At 43.4% G+C, this 24,761-nt stretch overlaps 1 protein-coding gene across 2 annotated transcripts in view; it reads left to right on the top strand.

Moving 5' to 3' along the window:
• The window catches only part of SLC26A7 (solute carrier family 26 member 7), a 156,588-nt gene that overhangs the window by 94,107 nt on the left and 37,720 nt on the right, over positions 1–24,761 (top strand). For both annotated transcript variants that reach the window (XR_003759059.1, XM_029064214.2), the window contains exon 10: positions 5,026–5,121. Coding sequence is in view for 1 of the 2 variants with exons in the window: in XM_029064214.2 (XP_028920047.1) it covers positions 5,026–5,121 (96 nt within the window). In the remaining variant the exon portion in view is untranslated. The remainder of the gene's footprint in view (positions 1–5,025; positions 5,122–24,761) is intronic.

The raw sequence follows: 24,761 nt of genomic DNA on the forward strand, positions 1-24,761 counted from the left end.
GAGTTTACAGTCTAGAACGGGGAGACAGACATTAAAATGAGTAACATATAAAACTAAGTGCTGTGGAGCTGAGGGTGGGGTGAATATCAGATGTTTAAAGGGTCCTGATCCAAGTAGTACATAAGCAGCACATATGGGAGAGGGATTAGGGGAAATGAAGGCTTAGTTGGGAAAGGCCTCTTCTTGGTAGAGAGGCATTTTCAATAAGGCCTTGAAGGTGAAGACAGGGGTGATCTGTTGGGCATCAAAGGGGACGGAGTTCCAGGCTTGAGGTGGGATGTGGGCAAAGGGTCAGCAGTAAGATAGATTGAGGTATAGTAAAGTTGGCATTAAGTGAAGTGAGCATGTTGGGTTGTAGTAGGAAATCAACAAGGTAAGGTAGAAGGGGGTGTGCTGAAGGAAATCAGTAAAAGGTAGAAGGGGGTATGCTGATTGTTTTGTAACTGATGGAAAGGAATTTCTGTTTGTTGTGGAGGTGAACAACCCCTGGAGGTTCCTGAGAAGGGGGAAAACATGGATGAGCTTTTCTTTTCCCAGTATCTGGTGAATTATGGACTGTAGACTGTACAGAATCTAAGCCATAAGCTTGTTGTGGGCAGGGAATGTGTCTTTTATATTGTCATATTGTACTCTCCCAAGCACTTAGTACAGTGCTCTGCACACAATAAGTGCTCAATAAATACAATTGCCTGACTGGACTGGGGAGAGAAAAGAGGCAGAGAGGTCAGCAAGGAGGCTGATTCAGTAGTCAAAATGAGAAAGGCAGAGAAGCAGCGTGGCTCAGTGGACAGAGCCTGGGCTTCGGAGTCAGGGGTCATGGGTTCGACTCCCGACTCTGCCACTTGTCAACTGTGTGACTGTGGGCAAGTCACTTAACTTCTCTGTGACTCAGTTACCTCATCTGTAAAATGGGGATTAACTGTGAGCCTCACGTGGGGCAACCTGATGACCCTGTATCTACCCCAGTGCTTAGAACAGTGCTCTGCACATAGGAAGCGCTTGAGAAATACCAACATTATTATTATCGCCGTAATAGCAGTTTGGATGGAGAGGAGAGGGCAAATTTTAGTGATGTTGTTTGAAGGTAGAACTAACAAAATTTGGTGACAGATTGAATAAGTTTGTTGAATTAATGAGATGAGTCAAGGATAATACCAAGGTTTCAGGCTTGTGAGACGGCAATAATCATGGTGCTGTCTGCAGTGATGAGAAAGTCTTGGGTGGAAAGAGGAGTTCATTTCAGTCAGTCATATTTATTGAATGCTTACTGTGTGCAGAGCACTGTATGAAGCGTTTGCGAAAGTACAACACAATAAGCAGTGACTTTCGCTGCCCACAACGAGCTTGCAGTCTAGAGGTGGGAAGACAGACATCAAAACAAATAAATACAATTACAGATATGGACGTAAGTGTCGAGGGGCTGGGAGGTGAGGGAGAACAAAGGGATCAAGTCAGGGCGAAGAAGAAGGGGATGCAAGATGAGGAAAAGGGGAGCTTAGTCTGGGAGGGCCTCTTGGAGGAGATGTACCTTCAATAAGGTATTGGGGAGTGGGGATTGGGGGTGGGGAGTAATTATCTGTTGGATTTGAGAGGGAGGGCATTCCAGGCCAGAAACAGGACATGTTAAGTGCGAGGTGTTGGAGGGACATCCAAGGAGAGGTGTCTGGAAACCAGGAGGAAAAATGAGACAGCAGAGGAGAGAAATCAAGGCTGGAGATGTAGATTTGGTATCATCTGCATATAGATGGTAGTTGAAACCAGAGCGGGACTGAGTTCTTGGAGGGAGTGTGGACCTTCACTTCTTCTGGAGTACTAGTGCACTCCCTTTATTCCCTTTCTTCTCCACTCCCCCCTTCCCCTTTATCTCTGAGGTAAACAGAATTTAAATCTGAGGATTGGACTCTTTTATGGTTTAACAGTCACACTGGGCATGCTCAGTGGGCAAGGGCAGGATTTTGGTCCCAAGATGACAGTTCCTACACTGGGAGTGGTAGAAGATTCAGTTTTCAGAGTTGGTAGCATCCTATTTTTTTTTCTCCCTCTCATCTTCTATTTCCTACTCCAGCTCATCCTGCCTCCTTCCAAATTCCTTCTTCTCTCTAGTGTCCTGTTGAGTTTGGCTCCTGCTTCAGGAATTATTGCTGATGGGGATTGGGGGTAGGGTAGGGATGAGGAGAAGGGGAGTGTGAGGTCTGGTGTTTGGGAAATTCACAGGCCTCAACTCCCAGAGCTCCTTCCCGGGTTGAATCTCATGAGGAGCAGCAGCCTCTATAGAGACCAGTCGAGGGCACCACCAGGCCAATCCTCCATTTCCCTGGGGTGCAGGCCTGTCTTCCCGAGGACACATTGTCCCTCTTTCTTGTTCTGGTTTGAACTTGGACCAACTGCCCGGCGTTTGGAATCCCCACTTAGTTTCCACTTCCCTAATCCCTCTTCCAGGAGCCTCAATCGGGGAATGTTTGCAAAAAACTTGAAAGGTAGAAATTGAAGACTGTTAAATATTAGGAATTTTATAGCATCAGCACATGTAACCAGATCGTTGATGCTCAAGGCAAATACAAATGAATATAGAATATTTGGTTTCTGTTTCTTTTTAATATCATTTTGCATGGAACACATCTTCCTAATAATCTACCTCAGAGGCACAGCCAACATACAGTTCTGTATTTGCTAGAGAGAAGGGCTCCTCAAAAAGTCTTCTAGCTGGGGCAGAGGTAACAGTACTCATTGAGCACCTATTGAGATCAACTCATTTTACAAAACACTGAAGAAAGTAGAGCAAGAGCGAAAGACAAGTTTTCCTTCCTGCTGCCCTCTTCTTTTCCCTCAACTCCTCAACTCCACTGACCTCCTGCTTCACCCCACCTCACCCTCTAACAACTGGAACACATATCCAGTCTCATCATCTCTAGTCACTGTACCTTCTCTAACCTCACTAACTCTGAAATTCCTTAATATGACCACAGCCTCCTCCCCTGCCTTCTCTCCCACATTCCCTTTCCCCATAAAACTACCTTATTTCCTTACAGAAATCTCCAATCTCTTCCCTCTGGACTGTAAGCTAATTGTGGTCTGTTCTATGTTGTACCCTCCCAAGTGCTTACTACAGTGCTCTGCACACAGTGAGTGCTCAATAAATATGATTGATTGACACCCTCCAATGATCTTAGGTCATTATGGCCCAATCGGTTTTCATAATAATAATGATGGTATTTATTAAGCACTCACTATGTGCCAAGAACTGTTCTAAACGCTGGAGTAGATTCAAGGTTATCAGGTTGGATGCAGTCCCTGTCCCCTGTGGGACTCATAGTCTTATTCCCTATTTTACAGATGAGGTAACTGAGGCACAGAGAAGTGAAGTGACTTGCCCAAGTTCACAGAGCAGACAAGTGGCGGAGCTGGGATTAGAACCCAGGTCCTTCTGGCTCCCAGGACTGTGCTCTATCCGCTATGCGCTACATTGTTTTTCACCCAACTCTGTCTCAGTGCATAAATCCACACCCTTAATAATAGTAAAAGTAATTATGGTATTTGTTCAGCACTTACTATGTTCTAAGCACTGGGGTAGATACAAATTAATCAGGTCTGACACAGTCCCTGTCCCATATGGGGCTCACAGTCTATGTAGGAGGGCAAACAGGTTTCAGATCCCCATTTTTCAGTTAAGGAAACTGAGACACAGAGAAGATAATTGTCCTGACCCAGGTCACACAACAAGCAAGTGGCAGAGCCAGGATTAGAACCCAGGTCTTCTGACTCCCCAGCCCATGCACTTTCCACTAGGTCATGCTCCTTCCATTAATTCCACCCTCTCCACGGAGTGTAAGTCCCTCCCCTTCCTGTCCCTCCTACAGTCTCTTACCACCAACCCTCAGCCCAGGATCCACCTCCACAGTACGCTTCCTCCATTGCTCTGCTCATGCATGGCTCACTTCTAGTGGAAATCTGGACACCTTGTCCGTCTCAAACAAGCTCACCTGCTTTAACTCTGCCCTCTCCTCTATTTGGCAACAGTACTTCTCCATCCTTACTGACCCCTAGGCCTATTCCCCATACCAGCTGGGAGAGGTTGATAGGTGCATTCCCTGACTACAATGAGCTGTGCCTCAGTTACCTCATCTGTAAAATGGGGTTTGATTGCTAGGTCCATGTGGGACATGGAGTGTGTCCAACCTGATTAGCTTGTTTCTACCCCAGTGCTTAATACAGGACCTGGCACATAGTAAGTTCTTAACAAATACCATTAAAACTCCAACCCAAAACCATCCCTTCCTTTATACTCAATAAACCATCATTCTCCCCACCTTCAAAGCTCTACTAAAACCACTTCTTCATGAAGCCTTCCCCGAATAATCTCTCATTTCCACAAATACTCACCCTCATTTCTGTATCACCTAGGCTCTAGAGTTTGTATCCCTCAGGTGCTTTGATTCTCTCCCCACCCCAGCCCCATATCTACTTTAAGCTTTTTGCTATTAACCCCACACCAGCCTCACAGCACTAAAGTTCATATCTTGACATTCTGACATTTCCTCTATCTTTAATTTATTTTAATATCTGTCTCCCCTACTGGACTGTAAGCTCCTTGAGGGCAGAAATTGTGTTTACTAACTTTATTGTATTGTATTCCCCCAAGAACATAGTATAGTGTTATGCACATGGTAAGATTGTTCCCTGTCCAGAAAAAGTTCAATCAATCAGTCAGTCGATATTTATTTAGCATTTTCTGTGTGCAGAACACGATACTAGGTGCTTGGGAGAGTATAGTATAACAGAGCTGGTAGACACATTCCCTGTTCAAAAACTAATGGTCAGAGAGTAATTCCAATCTAAACGCCTTATGGGGGAGATAATTCTTAAACTATTGATATCACTTCTGTTGAATAAAATCAAGTTTTTACCACAGGTCCTCATCTTCTAAGTACTCTCATTAAAATTCAGAGTCTGGAATTTTATACTCTGGGACTTTTAAAGTTGGAAGAAATGCTCACTTTGCTTTTTCCCGTTTTTTTTTTTTTCTAGTGCGTTCTGGCAAGTATCATTGTGGTGGGACTCAAGGGCATGCTCATACAGTTCCGGGACTTAAAGAAGTATTGGAATGTGGATAAAATAGACTGGGTGAGTGAAATTTCCCCCAAGCTTTACGTCACCTCGGACAGAGACTGACAAGTGAAGCAGTGGATAAGCTACCAGGCTTTCAGTAACAGTATGAAAATGGACATTGCTTTTATGAGGAACTGAAATGGAAATTGGGCAGATTTCAAAGGATACTGTGAAATTTTTAAAATGCAGTGAAATATGGTTAATTCTAGTGGATTGGGCCCATCTGGCATGAATGAATAGTAATGCGAACATCAATGCCACCTGTAAAAGACCAGAATTTACAATCAAGTTGTTGATGTTTAAAACAATGTGAGCCCTTTAAAGAGGAACCCCTCATCATACTTAGATCTCTACAGGATGACCCACCTAATAGGAAAGACTCTTGATTCCCTTCCATGCAGGAACCAAGAAGTTGGTAGCTATTTGCTCCCCAAGATGGGTAGAGGAAAGAAACCTTCCTCAACCACTTCCCAGATTCTCCAAGGGCCCAGACATCCTGAAATATGTACCAATATGGTCACACCAGAGAATTCCAGGCTACTGCTCCCTGTTTTTCAGTGGCATGGGAGGAGGTCAGAGTGTTCAAGATGTACACTGCCATAGTAGAATAAATGGAGCTGAGAAGCCATCCCTGAACTGCTATCTCTTCATCAGCCCTGACACCAACCTCGTCATAACAATAATGGTTTATATTAGACATTTGCTATATGTCCAGTACTATACTTAATGCTGGGGTAGATATAATAAGATTGGACTCAGTCACTATCCCAAATGGAACCCCCAGTTGAGGAAAAAACTAAATCCCAATCTGAGGCTCCTGGCCCAGGTTATGTAGTGATGTAGCAAGTATGCCTGGTGTCCTTCTACACTGGGTTAAAAGGTAGAATCACTCTTCCCTTCCATGTTGGTCCTGGTACAGACAGAAGAACATGTCTCCCAAAGTTCCAATGGTCATGTGTGATATGGTTTATCCTATTAGAGCATTTTGCTAGTAAGTCATTTCCAAGAAAAATTCCTTTTAATTTAATCAGTTCTCCAATAGGCAAGATTATCAATAGAAACAACTATTCCCAAGAAACACTGCGAGGAAAACAGAAAGATCCAACAAAAACTTCTTACCACTGGACTTTAAAGCACTCAGTCATCTTGCCAGCTCCTTCCTTACCTCCCTCATTTCCTACAGCAACCCAGTCCACACACTTAGCTCCTCTAATGCCAACCTATTCCCTGTACCTCAATCTCGTCTATCTCGCTGCTGACCTCTCACCTATCCCCTGCCTCTGGCCTGGAATGCCCTCCCTCTTCATATCCAGCAGATGATTATTATTATAATTACTATTGTGATCACTCTCTCCAACTTTGAAGCTTAATTTAAAGCACATCTCAAAGAGGCCTTCCCTGACTAAGCCCTCAATTACTCTTTAGAGAAGCAGCGTGGCTCAGTGGAAAGAGCATGGGCTTTGGAGTCAGGGCTCATGAGTTCGAATCCCAGCTCTGCCACTTGTCGGCTGTGTGACTGTGGGCAAGTTACTTAACTTCTCTGTGCCTCAGTTCCCTCATCTGTAAAATGGGGATTAAGACTGTGAGCCCCATGTGGGACAACGTGATTCCCCTATGTCTACCCCAGCGCTTAGAACAGTGCTCGGCACATAGTAAGCGCTTAACAAATACCAACATTATTATTATTATTACTCTTTTACCACTCCCTTCCGCATCACCCTTGAACTTGAATTTGCACCCTTTATTCACTCCTCCCTCAGCTCCACTGCCCTTATGTACATATCCGTAGTATATTTATATTAATGTCTGTCACCCCTGCTAGACTGTAAGCTTGTTGTGGGCAGGGAACATGCCTACCAACTCCGTTATATTGTAAATGGAGATTACCTGTGAGCCTCACCTGGGACAACCTGATTACCCTGTATCTACCCCAGTGCTTAGAATGGTGTGCTCTGCACATAGTAAGCGCTTAACAAAATTACTCTCCCAAGAGCTTAGTAAAGCATTCTGCACATAGTAAGTGCTCAGTAAATATGACTGAGCGATTGATACTAAAGTGAGAGGTAAGGGTTATATTCTGATTTCTCATTTTAGCAACATTCTATTGTTAATGTAATCAATAGATACCAGATTCAGGTTTCAGACAGTTGCAGAGAGGGAAGGCAGAAAACAATGATTCAGAATCTCAGGTTATAGATAGCACCTTCTGGAAAACTATCAAAATGACATTCTCATTATCATATGAGTCAGGAACAAAGGTTACTTGCAGGCTCTTTTTACTGGTAGAGAAACCAAGTCACAGAGAATTTAAATGATTTGCCCACAAACTTGGGATAAACCCATTTCTTCTCAAACTTCTGTTCTGTGTTACTGAGTGTGCGGGAGAGAAAACCCTCGTATTTTCTCCTCCCGGGACAATTCAGTCAGATTCTTCCTATCTGACGTCACAGAAAATATAGTCCTGGGAAAACAATGACCAAGGACCATAACTGATTTGTTTTAATCCTAAAAGTCAGTGTGCCTGCAAACTAATCAAATGAAGGCATGATTAAGTTCAAAGGTCATACCAATTTGCTTTATCAAATCTTGTTACCATGTCCATCACAATCATAGAGCATAACCCCAAGAGACAATCATGAAATTATCTCTCCAGCAAAGAGGGAAATTTTCACCTTCATTCTTTTCAATGTTTATATTCAGTTCTTATGTGAAAATACATCTATTGCTGCTCTTAGTGTTCCTTCATTGTGCTTTATTTTTTCAAGATCTTCACCCCTCTGCTCCCAAAACACTACTAGAGGCATGGAGAGCAGAGGAACAGAGAGTAGTGAGAAAATTTATGTGAAAGATCACTGGGTTTAAATTGAGACTAAGGTGATCAGAGCTCAAGGAAATATTGATGTCTGGGGCTGACTTGATTGGATCATATATGCCCCAACATGAATGTTTTCTCAAAAGAGAAAATCAGTGCATAGTATAAGGGCAAAGGCATAGTAGTATTTTCTTAGTCACTCGGGCAGATTAAAAGTGGAGGAAGCAGTGGCTTCCTGTTATAAACTGTGCTGGTGGACTATCATACGAAACAGTTGTGCCTACCTGTAATGAGTGTTCATTTTGGGTTCCGTCCAGTTCCTAGAGCAAGTGGCAATTGATTCAACTGTATAAACAATGATTTATTTTAACCACATCTGTAACTATTTTTATTTTTTTCTCCTCCATCAGCACGTAAGGTCCTTTTGGGCAGGGAATGGACCATGTCTGTTTCCGATACCAGACTGTAAGCTCCTTGTGGGCAAGGATCATGCCTACTCTTCTATTGTATTTTTCCAATCACTTATAGAGTGTTCTGTACAGTGAAAGTGAGCAATAATTGCCATCAATTAATTCTTAATTTTATACTTCCCAAGTGCTAGGTAGTTGTACTTCAACTGCTACTAGTCAATCATATTTTTTGAGCACTTACTATATGCAGAGCAGAGAAGCAGCATGGCCTAATAATGTTGGTATTTGTTAAGCACTTACTATGTGCCAAGCACTGTTCTAAGCGCTGGGGTAGACACAGGGGAATCAGGATGTCCCACGTGGGGCTCACGGTCTTAATCCCCATTTTACAGATGAGGTAACTGAGGCACAGAGAAGTTAAGTGACTTGCCCACGGTCACACAGCTGACAAGTGGCAGAGCTGGGATTTGAACTCACGACCTCTGACTCCAAAGCCCGTGCTCTTTTCACTGAGCCACGCTGCTGCCTAGTGGATAGTACAGTGCTCTGAGCATAGTAAGTGCTCAATAAATACTATTGAATGAATGAATGAATAGAGCACTGACCTGTGAGTCAGAAGGAACTGGGTACTAATCCGACTCCAATACTTGTCTGTTGTGTGACCTTGGGCAAGCCATTTAACTTCTTTGTGCCTCAGGTACCTCATCTGTAAAATGGGGATTAAGATCTTGAGCCCCATGTGAGACAAAGACTTTGCCCATCCTAATTAGTTTGTATCTACCACAGAGCTTAGAACAGTGCCTGGCACATAGTAAATACTTAATAAATATCACAATCACTTCACTAAGCACTTAGGAGAGTAAAATCTTACATTATAACAGACACATTACCAACCCACAGAAAGCTTACAAGTCTAGAGGGGAAGCTGATTACTACTCCTACTGCAGTGTCCCTTTGGAATTCAATTATAAAGATAGAATACAATAGGACATTTGAAAGTAATATATCTGAAAAGAGCATCCTTTGCACAAGTGGAATGTTGTGTCAGTCAGTTGTATATTGATATATCTGGCCTCACATAAATATGGGGAATGCGTAGCTGTCCTACTGATCTGATGATGATGCTACTGAAAGAAATATTTTTATCTCTGTACCTGAGTTACTTCATCTGTAAAATGTAGATTAAAACGCCGAACTCCATGTGGGACAGGGGCTGTGTCCAATCCAATTTGCTTGCATCCACTATGTGCCTAGCACATAGTAAGCACTTAACAAATACCATAATTATTGTTGTCTCCCTCTAGACTATAAGCTCGTTGTGGTCAGGGAACATGCCTACAAATTCTGTTATATTGTACTCTCCCAAGGGCTTATATTGTACTCTCCCAAGCTGTTAGTACAGTGCTTAGCAAACAGTAAGGACTCGATAAATATGATGAAATGGACGAATGAATGAATCAATGGGGGTCAGTCTAACCGATAAGACTGATACATGACTGTTATATTCCATTGTTTGTGTGGAAAAATTTCCCCTTACCGCACCAGTGCATTTATTGACCATAGTGCCTTGTCTAGTGGATAAACAGGACTGGTCTTGTGCCTCTGCTACTGATTCAAGGACTAGGCAGGGCAAGTCCCAGCACAGATTATGCACTGATGTTCACTTACTTGTACTTTGGTCTTATAAATCATCTTGTACACACTAATAAAATCCAACAGTCAGTGATATCATCTGTGAAAAGTAGATATTTACATGGATGAAGAAGTTTTCTAGCTCCTTTTGATCTGCTTTTTGTCAGTGTCTCTGCTTTACCCCTTCTTTGAACTTCCTTCCTCCCTTCTTTGAACTTCTCTCCCCCCAGTCTTCATTTCATGGCCCCTATGCTTTTTCTCTAGATTCCTCATCAGTCAATCAATCAATCAATCCTTAAATCATTCTTATTGAATGCATTCTGTGTGTAGAGCTCTGGGCTAAATGGTTAGGAAAATGCAGTAGAATAGTGGTGCAGTGGAAAGAGCACGGGCTTTGGAGTCAGGGCTCATGAGTTTGAATCCCAGCTTTGCCATTTGTCAGCTGTGTGACTGTGGGCAAGTCACTTAACTTCTCTGTGCCTCAGTTCCCTCATCTGTAAAATGGGGATTAAGACTGTGAGCCCCACGTGGGACAACCTGATTCCCCTGTGTTTACCCCAGCGCTTAGAACAGTGCTCTGCACATAGTAAGCGCTTAACAAATACCAACATTATTATTAAGTAAAAATGATTCTTGCCTAGCATGGAGCTGAAAATCAGGTAGGCAAGACAGACAATAGAATTACAAAAAAAGAGGAAGTAATATAGAACATAAGTGTGCATGTACATATGTGCTACTAGGAGAGTATGTGTACCCAAGAGCTTTGGTAGCATGGAAGTACTGAAAAACCAGAAATAGAAGCGATACAATTTCAGATGGGTTTGGAATCTAGGGAGACCAGTGCTCTAAGAGATGTGAAAGGGAAGGGGATTCTGGAAAGAGGAAGAATGTGAGAGATCGGTTGCAAGAGAGATGGGAATGTGTCACAAGCGAATAGGCTAGTTTAAAAGGAATGAAAGCTGTAAGCAGAGAATGGATACACAGGAGGTGGAGAGCTGATTGAGTGTCTTAAGTCTAATCTAATTTAATCAATGGAATTGATTGAGTGCTATTTGCAGAGCACTCTAATAAGTACTTGGGAGAATACAGTACAACAGAGTTAGCAGCCGTGTACCCTGACCACAGTGAGCTTTGGTCATTTTTTGTTTGATGCAGAGGGGAATGGGCAGCCAACTGGATGTTTTTAAAAAATGAGGAGGCATGCACAGAACACTTGAGTAAAATAATCAAGGCAGCAGAGTGAATTATGGTCTTAACAGGGAAGAGACTAGAGACAAAGACATCAGAGAGGAGGCTGATGCAGTCACTAAGCTGGCAAATGAGAAGAACCTTGACCAGCATGGTGGCCATTTGAAAGAAGAGCGAGGGGTGGATTCTGGAAATGCTGTGGAGAAAGAACATAAAGGACTGTGACAGACTGAATATGGGAGTTAAAAAAGAGGGAGTACTCATGGACAATGCCAAGATCTTGAGCTTGAGAAACGAGGAGGGTGGTAGTATTATCCACTGTGACGGGAAAGTAAGAGGAGGATTTGGAAGACAAGCAAGAGGAGGAGTTTGGACTTATTAAGCTGGAGGTGCTGGTGGAATGTCCTCCTAGGATGTCCTTGATGCAGGATGAAATACAAAATTATAAAGAGAGAGGTCAGGGCTACAGAGAAACATGAAAGTGACCTGCAGAGAGGTGGAAGTTGAAGCCGTGAGAGCAGATAAGTTCCCCAAAGGAGTGAGTGAAAACGGAGAAGAGTAGAGGACCTCAGAACCGAATCTTGAGGGATATCCACTATCCACAGATATTTTCACTAGCTTGTAAAGAAAGAAAGGTTTGTGTGTATATATAAGCCAAGTGGAAATGTATGTTCTTTGCATGTGTAGAATTACTGATCTTGTCTTTAAGATCCCTGCCTGGTCATTACATTGTTGATCATTTATTCTGGGTCATTCTGTTGTATTCTCCACATGCTGGCTGCTTTATAAGTATCTCAAGTTTTCTGTGTCATCCTTCAGAGAAACAATAGAACGAAACAAACATTTTTAAAATGTACTTTAGTTGAATGTAGAATTTCACAGATATAAACATATAAATATCAATGAGAGCTCAGATAGTAAATCAATAAATCATATTTATTGAATGCTTACTGTCTGTAGACCATTGAACTGAGCATTGGGAGACTACAATATAATAGAGTTGTAGATATTTTCCCTTCCCACAAGGTGCTTTACAGTCTAGAGAGGGAGCCCAACATTCCTATAAATAAATTGCAGATATGAATGTAAGTGGGAAGCAGTGTGGCCTAGTGGATAAAGCATGGGCCTGCGAGCCAGAGGATCCAGGTTCTAATCCTGGCTCTGCCACTTGTTTCCCATGTGACCTTGGGAAAGTCATTTAACTTCTCTGTGCCTCAGCTTCCTCATCTGTCAAATGGCGATTCCAAAGTTGTTCTCTTTCTCACATACACTGTGAGCCCCATGTGGAACAGGGTTATATGTGGGCTACTTAACATGCATCTTCTCAGGCACTTGGAGCAATTCTTGACACAGAGTAAATGCTGAACAATACTATAAAAACCCCCACCGGAGACAGGATCTAAGTTTTGGGGAAGCAGTGTGGACTAGTGAATAAAGCACATGCCTGGGAGTCAGAGGACCTGGGTTCTAATCCCAGGTCCTCTAAGCGTTTGATCTATCTCCTTGAACAAATCATTTCACTTCTCTCTGGTTTAGGTACCTCATCTCTAAAATGAGGAGTAAGACTGTGAGCACCATGTGGGACATGGACTGTATCCAACCTGATTAACTTGTATCTACCTCAGTGCTGATTACAGTGCCTGGCACATAGTAAGCACTTAACAAATAACGTTAAAAAAAAAGGTGCTGTGGTATTGAGTGTCGGGTGAATAAAGGATACAAATCCAAGTGCAAGTGTGATGCTGAAGGTAGAGGGAGTAAGGGAAATGATGGCTAAATCAGGTAAGACCTCTTGGAGAAGATGGGATTTTTAAGATAGCTTTGTGTTCTGGCTAGGAAGATAAGAAAATTAAAAGGTGAAAGTGTAAATATTGACAGAGCATTTTCAAAATGAAATAATTATTGTGGTATCTGTTAAGTGCTATGTGCCGAGCACTGAACTAAGCGCTGTAGTGGATACAAGCAAATCGGGTTGGACACAGTCCCTGTCCTATGTGGGGCTCACAGTCTTAATCCCCATTTTACAGATGAGGTAACTGAGGTACAGAGAAGATAAGTGACTTGACCTAGGTAACACAGCAGATGTGGCAGAGCTGGGATTTGAACCCATGGCCTTCTGATTCCCAGGCCAGTGCTCTATCCATTTAGCCAGAAAGGGGAAAAAACAAAGGCAGACTCCTACTTAAAAGAGTATCTAATTATTTGATAAAAGAAATAAGATCAAAAATGGCAGAATGAGTGGAGATCAGTGGCTTCTCCAAACAGGAAGCCTCTACCTTCAACAGAGGCCACAGGAAACATGGAGTTGTGTGTGCTGACTGCCCACTTTGACATCCATCCTAATGGTTAAGGATCTGCCATCTAACACCCCTAATCTGTCTCCCTAGAGTTTCAAATTTCCTTCTGGTCTGTCAGTATGTATTGGTCTTCCATTTTATAATAATAATGTTGGTATTCGTTAAGCTCTTACTATGTGCCGAGAACTGTTCTAAGCGCTGGGGTAGATACAGGGTAATGGGTTGTGCCATGTGAGGCTCACAGTTAATCCCCATTTTACAGATGAGGTCACTGAGGCACAGAGATGAGGCACTGAGGCACTTGCCCACAGTCACACAGCTGACAAGTGGCAGAGTCGGAATTCAAACCCATGACCTCTGACTCCGAAGCCCAGGCTCTTTCCACTGAGCCATGCTGCTTCCCAACTCTATCCCAACTCTTTTTGAAGATTCCCCTATTTGCTGCTTGGACAACTTCTGTGAATTTACAGCTCACTTTGTAATAGTAACTATGGTATTTGTTAAGGGCTTATTATGTGTCAGGCACTGTACTAAGTTCTAGGGTGGATACAATCAAATCCGGGTGGACACAGTCCCTGTTCCATATGGGGCTCATAGTCTCAAGGGTAAAAGTCTCCTTTTACAAATGGGGTAACTGAGGTACAGAGAAGCCAAGAGAATTGCCTAAGGTCACACAGCAGGCAAGTGGCAGAGTTGGGATTAGAACCAATGACCTTCTAACTCCCAGGCCCATGCTCTATCACTATGCCATGTTACTTCTTTATTTTCAGAAGCTTCTCCACCCATTTTTTTTTGTTTCAGTTTTCCTTCTCCAAACATTCCCCAGATCCATTATGACATTTCAGAGCTAGAACTATAACTGTATGCAGTATTCCAGGTGTGTCCCATCTGTGGTGTTGCTTTTTTTTTTTCCTGTACTTTATGACCAGGCTCAGGGAGGTCTACAAGATACCTTTCTTCCATACCATATAAGATTTAGTAAATATATTAAATTGTGTTTGTGTGTGTGTGTGTGATGCCATCAGAGAACAGAGGTATATTATGGATCTACATTATCATTTTGTTGCAAGAATTATCTAGTCCAAATAACTAGAAATGACTTACCAAACTAAACCAATGAACAGAATGATAAACCAATAAGCCAAAAAATGATTAACTAGCCATGATTCTTGGACACTCGCTCATTCATTCATTCCATCATATTTCTTAAATGAATGAATGAATGATGAGTGCCCAAGAAGCATCCTCTTTGTATGTGGACAATGTAGGTGAGAACTCTGATGCTGTATTTTAAAAGTAAAATTTCCAGTGCAGCACGAGTTAAATCAAGCTATCGCAATTCTGCATGTTCTTGTCTATTCTTTAGAATTATCTCAAACACAACACTTGATATGCCGATAGGTTTGAAGGAACATTCCAGTCAAGTGATCTGATGATCCATTCTTTTTCATGGGTGCTTGCCAAGGAAATCTTTGATATCTGCGGCTGCCTTTGAGTCAACAATTACCCGGACCAGCATCGACAAACCTGCTTTTGTTAGTGTCTGGGTTCCGAATAACTAAGGACTGGGGCACGGCCATGAAAAGCATCCAAAAGGGTAACTTGGATGTAAAAATGTGATTGCTTTGGCTCATCCTTTCCACACTCCTCTGTTTTTGATATTATGGTTGAGGTCACAAATGTCAAAGTCTGTTAGAGAATTTAAAAAACTCAAATGTCCTTTGTTCTCTTTCCCTCTCCCAGTGTAGTCCCATTTTGGAAAGCAGATCTGCATTTTCTATCTCGATGGCAGAAGCTGATGATGAGGGTTTCATTTTGTTGGCTTTCTACCAGCTAATAAACCTGACCCAGCCTTGGATAAAAACACATTATGTTCTTCCAGCAACGGCAGGCCCAGTTGTTACCGTTATTGGAAGAAGGAATTGATGTGTCCACCCAGGGCAAGAATGGTGTGGGGAGATTATTTTTCCAAAGAAAGTTTTGACTTTTCCCCAGATCTGTATGGAGCAAGCCTTCCTTTTAGTGGGCAAACTTTACACCATGTTAATGGTGCTTGAAATGTGCAGAAAAGTACGAAGTTTTTGAAGTTATGTTTATCACTTGCCCTGCCTCCAAGCTAACCTACAATCCCTGGCTTCAGTATGTTGCTCTGATTAATAGGATATTTTCCACTACTCTCACCAATTCTTGTCCTCATAGTCTGCAGCTACTCTAGGTAGATGCAGACTAGTGGTGAGTTACAAAAGTCAGACAGTCAGCAGCCTCAGACATCAGCTGTCAGTCAGCTTACTCTATGGCCAATCAGGAGTTGTATTTAAAGACACCATCCAAAGACAATGTCATCTGATCACCAAACCAAGGCTTTCCACAATCCCAAATGCTTACTACAAAGTACGTCCTTTAAAGCGAATGAGTCAGATTCTGCAAACACTTTATAATCTGGCCATCAGGTTTACTCTGTGAGGATATGAACAATAAATAAAATATCTATGTATTAGGATAGGGTTTATTCATTCAGTAGTATTTATTGAGCGCTTACTATGTGCAGAGCACTGTACTAAGCGCTTGGAATGTACAAATCGGCAACAGATAGAGACAGTCCCTGCCCTTTGATGGACTTACAGTCTAATCGGGGGAGACGGACAGACAAGAACAATGACAGTAAATAGAGTCAAGGGGAAGAACATCTCATTAAAACAATAGCAAATAAATAGAATCAGGGTGATGTACATCTCATTTAACAAAATAAATAGGGTGATGAAGATATATACAGTTGAGCGGACAAGCACAGTGCTGAGGGGATGGGACGGGAGAGGGGGAGGAGCAGAGGGAAAGGGGGGAGAAGAGGGTTTAGCTGCAGAGAGGTGAAGGGGGGGTAGAGGGAGCAGAGGGAAAAGGGGTGAGCTCAGTCTGGAAAGGCCTCTTGGAGGAGGTGAGCTTTAAGTAGGGATTTGAAGAGGGGAAGAGAATTAGTTTGGCGGAGGTGAGGAGGGAGGGCATTCCAGGACCACGGGAGGATGTGGCCCAGGGGTCGACGGCGGGGTAGGTGAGACCGAAGGATGGTGAGGAGGTGGGCGGCAGAGGAGCGGAGCATGCGGGGTGGGGAGTAGAAAGAGAAAAGGGAGGAGAGGTAGGAAGGGGCAAGGTGATGGACAGCATTGAAGCCTAGAGTGAGAAGTTTAGAGGTGTAATAATATGTCTACTCACTGAACGCTTTCAATCAGCACTGATGTAACTTCGTTCAGCTAATGTAGATAGATCCTGTCCCATATAAGGCTTACACTCTTAATCCCTATTCCTCAGATGAAATTACTGAAGCACAGAATATTTAAGTGACTTGCCCAAGATCACAGAGCAGATAAGTGGTGGAATCGGGATTAGAACCCTGGTCCTCTGACTCCCAGGTCCATGATCTATCCACCAGGCCATGTGCTTCTCAAAAGCACTGCTCATCTTCAAAAATAAGTTCAATCAGTCAATCGGTGGTATTTATGGAGCATTTACTGTATACAGAAGACTGTACTAAGTACTTGGGACAGTGCAATATAATCCAGTTAGTAAACACAATCCTTACCTAGGAGGAATTTACAGTCTAGAAGGGAAGACAGACATTAAAATAAATTGCAGATGATATGTATGAAAATGTTGTGGGGTTGGAGTAAAAATCAAAGTGCTAAAGGGTCACAGACCCAAGTGCATAGGTGACACAAAAGATAGGGTAGATAGAGGAAGTAATTCACAAGGGAGGGCAAATAATGGAAATGAGGGCTTAGTCGAGGAAGAACACTTGGAGAAGATATGATTTTAGTGAAGCTTTGAAAGTAAGGAGAGTGGTGGTATGTCATATGTGGAGGGAGAGGGAATTCCAGGCCAGAGAGGGATGTGGGCAAGAGGTCAGTGAACAGAAAGACAAGATTGAAGTACAGCAAGTAGATTGGCATTAGATGAGCAAAGTGTTTGGATTGGGTTATAGTAGATCACTGAAGTAAGAAAGGAGGGGGGAAGCTAATTGAGTGCCTTAAGGCAAATTTTAAGGCATTTCTGTATGATCAAGAGGTGGATAATAATAATAATGATAATAATAATTATGGCATTTGTTAAGTGCTTACTATGTGCCAAGCACTGTTCTATGCGCTGGAAGGTTACAAGGTAATCAGTACAAGGTAATCAGGTTGTCCCACGTGGGGCTCACAGTCTTAATCCCCATTTTGTAGCTGAGGTAACTGAGGCGCAGAGAAGTGAATAATAATAATGTTGGTATTTGTTAAGCGCTTACTATGTGCCGAGCACTGTTCTAAACGCTGGGGTAGACACAAGGGAATCAGTTTGTCCCACGAGGGGCTCACAGTCTTAATCCCCATTTTACAGATGAGGTAACTGAGGCACCGAGAAGTTAAGTGCCTTGCCCAAAGTCACACAGCTGATAAGTGGCCGAGCTGGGATTCGAACCCATGACCTCTGACTCCAAAGCCCGTGCTCTTTCCACTGAGCCACGCTGCTTCTAATGTTGGTATTTGTTAAGCGCTTACTATGTGCCGAGCACTGTTCTAAGCGCTGGGGTAGACACAGGGGAATCAGGTTGTCCCACGTGGGGCTCACAGTCTCAATCCTCATTTTACAGATGAGGTAACTGAGGCACAGAGAAGTTAAGTGACTTGCCCAAAGTCACACAGCTGACAAGGGGCCGAGGCGGCATTTGAACCCATGACCTCTGACTCCATTAGAACCTAGGTCCTCTGACTCTCAGGCTGTGCTCTTTCCACTAGGCCAAGCTGCTTCCCTCAACTTCTTTTGGTAAAAAACGTTCTTTGGTAAAGGGTTGTTCCCACCCTCTAACATACCTCAGTGAGAAAGCACGACAGCATTGAGAATATAACCTTTTCAGTACCAGAGCACTAGCAGAATTTATATAGGAAAACATTAGTGAAGAGACCTGCCCGAAGTCACACAGCTGACAAGTGGCAGAGCTGGAATTAGAACCCATGACCTTCTGACTCTCAAACCTGGGCTCTTTCCACTGAGCCACGCTATTTCTCAAGGGTAACCACTGAAGGTTTGGAGGTGAGGGGAGACATGAACTGAGCAGTTTCTTAGAAAAATGATCTGGGCAGCAGAGTGAAGTATGGGCTTGAGGGGGAGGAATGGGAGTCAGAGAAGTCAGCGAGGACAGTGATGTGATAGTCAAAGGGGGATATGATAAGAAATCAGTGAGATAGTAGTTTGGATAAAGAAAGGGGTGGATTCTAGAGGTACTCTGATGGTAAAACCCACAAGATTTGGTAGCAGAATGATTATGTGGATTGCATAAGAACGACGTGGAGGAAAATGGCAACGTTATAAGCTTGTGAGAGCTTGTGAGACGGGGAGGATGGAAATTTCTACATTTATGGGAAAATCTGGCAGAGGACAGGGATTGGCTGAGAAAATGAGGAGTTCTGGTTTGGACACGTTAAATTTGAGGTGTTGGAGGGCCATCCAAGTAGAGATGTCCTAAAGGCAGAAAGAAATGTGAGACTGCAGAGAAGGAGAGGTGAGAGACTGCGGCGAGCTGGGAGTAGTTTTGGGAATCATCTACATAGAGATGATAGTTGAAGCCATGGGAGTGAATGCATTTTCCAAGGGATTGGAGAATAGAAGGAAACCCAGAACTGAACCTTGAGGAACCCCCACAGTTAGGGGATGGAAGGAAGAGGAAGAGCCTGAGAAAGAGACTCAGAAGGAGTGGCCAGAGAGATAGGAGGAGGACCAGGAGAGGACAGTGTCAGTGAAGTCAGAATTCCCAGTCATATGGAACAGGAATGGCTACTGCCATAGGCCAAAGGAATATAAGTGGGTTCCCTCTGCAAGTCCAAGAGAGCCAGGGGTCAAGGAAGGATGTGGTTGCCAAAAGCAGAAGGAGGAATGCCCCTCATCTCCTAAGTGTGTCTTAGAACAAGAAGAAAATCAGAAACTGAAATATGACATTGTGTTCATTTTCCAGGACTCCTGTAAGGCATATTTCCTAGTGCTAGGAAAACAGAGACTCAAGAGTCTCTGAAGTGTTTGCGATTTTGTTTGAAATGCCTTAAATAACTCTGCCTGAAAGACACACCATTAGATTGAGTTGGCTGAAACAGAATTTCCATATCAAATGAAAATAGATTGGTTAGGAGAAAATAATATGAGTCAGGAATCGATTGGCTATGCATTTTTTATTTTTCTGTCAGTGTTTTTTGAACTGATTTCGTATAAGATTTTTATGAAAACTATAAATATTTAGGATCCTTGAGAGGGAGCCAGACTCTCTGTGGAAGTATTAGACAAATTTGGAAACTGCATCAATGCTGAACGTCGACCAAAGTGGATAGTTTTCTCGGCTTTTTTGTCTTACTGCATATCTTGCCCCTTCGTAGCTAATTGGCATAGAATTACTGCAAAGATAGTATTTAAATGGTGAAATATTTTAAAATGTTCTCCGTTCATGGGTCAGAAATTGGATCCAAGAGCTATAGTCAAGCAAACATCGTAGATAGATTTTCAAGACATGTTTAACAAGCAGAAAAGGGTTTTAAACTTAGACAGTTTAACCTGGTGGTGGAGAGTAAATGCTTGTAATAGTGGGGTTCAGGAACTGAAAAGCAATTTAAGCCCAGTTGTAGAGCAAGATTTAGAGAGAGCATGGCTTGTTGGAAAGACTGTGGGCCTGGGAATCAGGGGTCTCAGTTCTAATCCCAGCTCAGCCACTGGCCTATTAAAAAATGAAAAATTATCCACATTGAGTCACCTACAGTTGAGTCACTTAACAAGGAGTATGACCTAGTGCAAAAGCTACAGCCCTGGGAGCCAGAGGACTTGGAATATAATGCCAGCTCCACCACCTGCCTTCTGTGTCCTTAGGCAATAATAATAATAATGTTGGTATTTGTTAAGCGCTTACTATGTGCCGAGCACTGTTCTAAGCGCTGGGGTAGACACAGGGGAATCAGGTTGTCCCACGTGGGGCTCACAGTCTTAATCCCCATTTTACAGATGAGGTAACTGAGGCACAGAGAAGTTAAAGTCACTTCACCTCTCTGGGCCTCGGTTTCCTCATCTGTAAAGTAAGCAATAGCAATTATATGAATATTATTAATATATGTTAAATGTTTACTGTGTGCCAAGCATTGACTTTAGCTCTGGGGTAGATATGAAGTAATCAGGTCCTTGTCCCCAGAGGGTTCACATTCAAAGAGGAAGGAGGAACGGGTATAGAATCCACATTTTATTTACAGATGAGGAAACTGAGGCACAGAGAAGTTAAATGACTTGTCAGATGTAACACAGAAAGCAAGTGGCAGAGGTGGAATTAGAACCCATGTCCTCTAGTTATAAACTTGTGTTCTTTCTACTACGTCACAGTGAAGCTAACACTGCTGGGAAGCAGTGTTGGCTTAGTGGAAAGAGCACGGGCTTGGGAGTCAGAGGATGTGTGTTCTAATCCCCGCTCCCCCACTTGCCGGCTGTGTGATCTCGGGCAAGTCACTTAACTTCTGTGTGCCTCAGTTTCCTCATCTATAAAATGGTGATGAAAACTGAGAGCCCCATGGGGGAACACCTGATTACCTTGTATCTACCCCAGTGCTTAGAACAGTGCTTGGCACACGGTAAGTGCTTAACAAATACCATAAGCATTATTTATTATTTATTTAAATATCCAGAAGCTACCTCCTGCATAAAATGGCTTCAACCTGAACCCAACTGGAAGGCACTCCACGTACTCTAGGCACCTATTTTGTGAATTTATACTGTAGGAATGTGATATCAAAGTAGTATTATATATATGTCCTGCCTCTGGCCTAGATCTTCCTCCCACTTCATATCTAGCAGATGATCATTCTCCCTGCCTTCAAAACCTTATTAAAATTTCATCTCCTCCAAGAGGCCTTCTCCAAGTAAACCCTTATTTCCCCTACTACCTCTCGTGGCTCAGTGGAAAGAGCCTGGGCTTGGGAGCCAGAGGTCATGGGTTCGAATCCTGGCTCTACCACCTGTCAACTGTGTGACCATGAGCAAGTCACTTAACTTCTCTGTGCCTCAGTTACCTCACCTGTAAAATGACGATTAACTGTGAGCCTCACGTGGGACAATCTGATGACCCTCTATCTACCCCAGTGCTTAGAACAGTGCTCGGCACATAGTAAGCGCTTAACAAATACCAACATTATTATTATTCTGCATTGCCTTTGCACTTAGATTTGGATCCTTTATTCACCCCACCCTCAGCACCGCAACATTTCTGTGGCCTAGTGACAAGAGCACGGGCTTGGGAGTCAGAGGATGTGGGTACTAATTCCGACTCCGCACTTGTCTGCTGTGTGACCTTGGGTGAATCACTTCACTTCCCTGGGCCTCAGTTAGCTCATTTGTAAAATGGGGATTAAGACTCTGAGCCCCACATGGAACAATCTGATTACCTTGTATCTATCCCAGTGCTTAGAGCAGTGCTCGGCACATAGTAAAGGCTTAACAAATACCATTATTATTATTATTATTATCTGTAATTAATACTAATGTCTGTCTCGCCCTCTAGAGTGTAAGCTCTATGTGGACGTGGAACATGTCTACCACTTACGTATTATGTACTCTCCCAAGCACTTAGTACAGTTATCTGCACACAGTAAGCACTCATAATTGATTGATTGATTGATTGATTGGAGAAATATGATTTGGGATTCTCTTCACCTGAAATTATTTTCCTGGGTTTGTTACCCTACTTGCTATGGGGCTCTGAACATGACAAGGGAGCAAAGTTCGTAGGTGCTCTACTAAGTTGAGATTTTTGTTCCCTTATACTTAGATGGTGAGCCCCATGTGAGTCAGAGACTGTGTCAAAACTGATTATCTTGTATGAACCACAGTGTTTAGTACAGTGCTTAGCATATAGCATATATATATTTCCTTAAAAAATAAATAAAAGTTTGTTGAAGAATTTAGTCACAGGTATGATGGGGAGAAAAAAGAGGGTTTAGTTGTCAAACTTGCATTTGGGGTTAGAGTGGAGGACTGTGAGCTGGGACAGGTCTGGGTTACCGGGCCAATGTTGGGGTTCATAGTTTGGGGGAGTAATTATCCTCTGAGGTGAGAACAGAAGATGCTCCATGATCTATCTCCTGGCTACATTATCTTGGTTATCATGGCCAGGGTGCTTATGTTGGAGACAGGTGGGGAATACACTGTGGTCCCAATAAATCATGTGTCAGCAACCTTTGTTTGGAAATGAGTAAAAGGAAATGACTCCTAAGACTGGGTGCTTAGAAGCAAAGTTAAAGGAATGCCCGGGCCCTCTCATCTCACCCCCTGCTTCTGAGTAGAACTGCCCCAGACTACCTGAGTGAGACAAGCAACTCTCAGTCTTCACTGCAAAAGCAGTGTAGCCTAATAGAAATAACACAGAGCTAAGAGTTGGGAGACCTGGGTTCTCATCGCAGCCCCACCATTGCCAGCTATGTGAACTAAGGCAATTCACTTAACTTCTCAGTGCCTCAATTTCCTCGCTGTGAAATGGAGATGAAATATCTGTTCTCCCTCCCCTTTTAGATAGTGACCCCTGTCTGGGGCTGTGTCTAATAACAATAATAATAATGGTACTTGTTAAGCACCTACTATGCGCAAGGCAATGTATTAAGCACTGGGGTAGATACAAGCAAATTGGATAGAACACAGTCCCTGTCCCATGGGGGGCTCACAGTCTCAATCCCCATTTTACAGATGAGGTAACTGAGGCCCAGAGAAGTGAAGCGACTTGCCCTAGGTCACACAGCAGACAAGCGGCGGAGCCGGCATTAGAACCCATGACCTTCTGATTCCCAGGCCCGTGCTCTATCCACCTCACCTGGGCAAGATACTTCACTTCTCTGTGTCTCAGTCCCCTCATCTATAAAAGGGGGATTAAGGGTGTGAGCCCCATGTGGGACAGGGACTATGTCCAACTCAATTAGCCTGTATCCATCTATTCCAGTGCTTAGAATAGTGCTTGACACTTAATCAGCCCTTAAGAAATACCATTATTATCATTATTATTTCTATTATCTACCCTAGCACTTAGCCCAGTACTTGGCTCATAGTAAAGCGCTTAATACAATCCACCATTCTCTGACTGTTATCTCTAGAGCCCTGCAGCGAAAGAAACTTCACAATCTCCTACATGACTCTCCCCCAGGTCTCCAAATTGTAACTGCTGGGCCAGGAAATAGACTGGGCAGGGAATGTGTCTATTTGTTGTTGTATTGTACTCTTCCAAGCGCTTAGTATAGTCCTCTATACACAGTAAGTGCTCACTAAATGCGATTGAATGAATGAATGAAATCAAACCTTGGAGCAGTTGCTCAAACCTTTGAGCACTGAGAAGCAATGTGATCTGGTGGCTAAAGGATGAGCCTGGAAGTCAAAAGGACCTAGTTTCTAATCCCAGCTTCCCACTTGCCTGCCGTGTGACCTTGGGCAAGTCAACTGACTTCTTGATGCCTCTGTCACCTCGTCTATAAAATGGGGATTAAAAATGTACGCCCCATTTGGAACAGGGACTGTGTCCAAGCTGATAAACTTGTGTCTACTCCAGAGCTTAGAACAGACCTGGAATATAGTAAGTGCTTAACAAATACCATAAAATAAAGTAGCTGCACAAAGGTCCTTGCATTTTATGGCCAACCCCACGTGACATATCCCACGTGGGGCCACCGTCTTGATCCCTTTTAACAGATGAGGTAACTGAGGCACAGAGAAGTGGAAGTGACTTGCCTGAGGTCCCGTATAGCAGTTATATGGTGGAGCTGGGATTAGAACCCAGGTCCTTCTGACTTCCAGGCCTGTGCTCTAACCACTAGACCATGATGCTTTTCTAGGCTTCACTTCCCTGCTCTAGCCACCATCAGTCTGGGTGGCACCCAGCATGGGGGAACACGTGATAGGTGAGGGGTATCCTGCTCTGCCTACCTTGGCTGGCCCATCACAGTGCTCCTGCTTTGTTACAGCAGGAGAGTGGTGGACAAGGAGGGCGAGATGGAGGGCAGAGCCACTTGAGCTTACGCTGCCTTTCAGCGAGACACTGAGTCGCCATCTTGGCTTCCCCCTCAGCCCCTTTCTGTCTTGGACACGAAAGGATGGCTCAGTTACTTTTTGTCCAGGTTCCTCCACAGCAAGTTGGCGTGTAGTCAAACCTAATGGCCTGGCCTCACAATGTTGAGTCCATGGATGGATGCCCTTGATGAAGATCACACTTGGCTTATGAGCCACAGGTTCCCCGGACGTGTCTCTAAGGTCCCCCTAAACTGCAAGCTCATCGGAGGCAGGGAACATGTC

The sequence above is a fragment of the Ornithorhynchus anatinus genome, chromosome 4 (genome assembly GCF_004115215.2).
Source record: "Ornithorhynchus anatinus isolate Pmale09 chromosome 4, mOrnAna1.pri.v4, whole genome shotgun sequence".
Lineage (NCBI taxonomy): Eukaryota > Metazoa > Chordata > Mammalia > Monotremata > Ornithorhynchidae > Ornithorhynchus > Ornithorhynchus anatinus.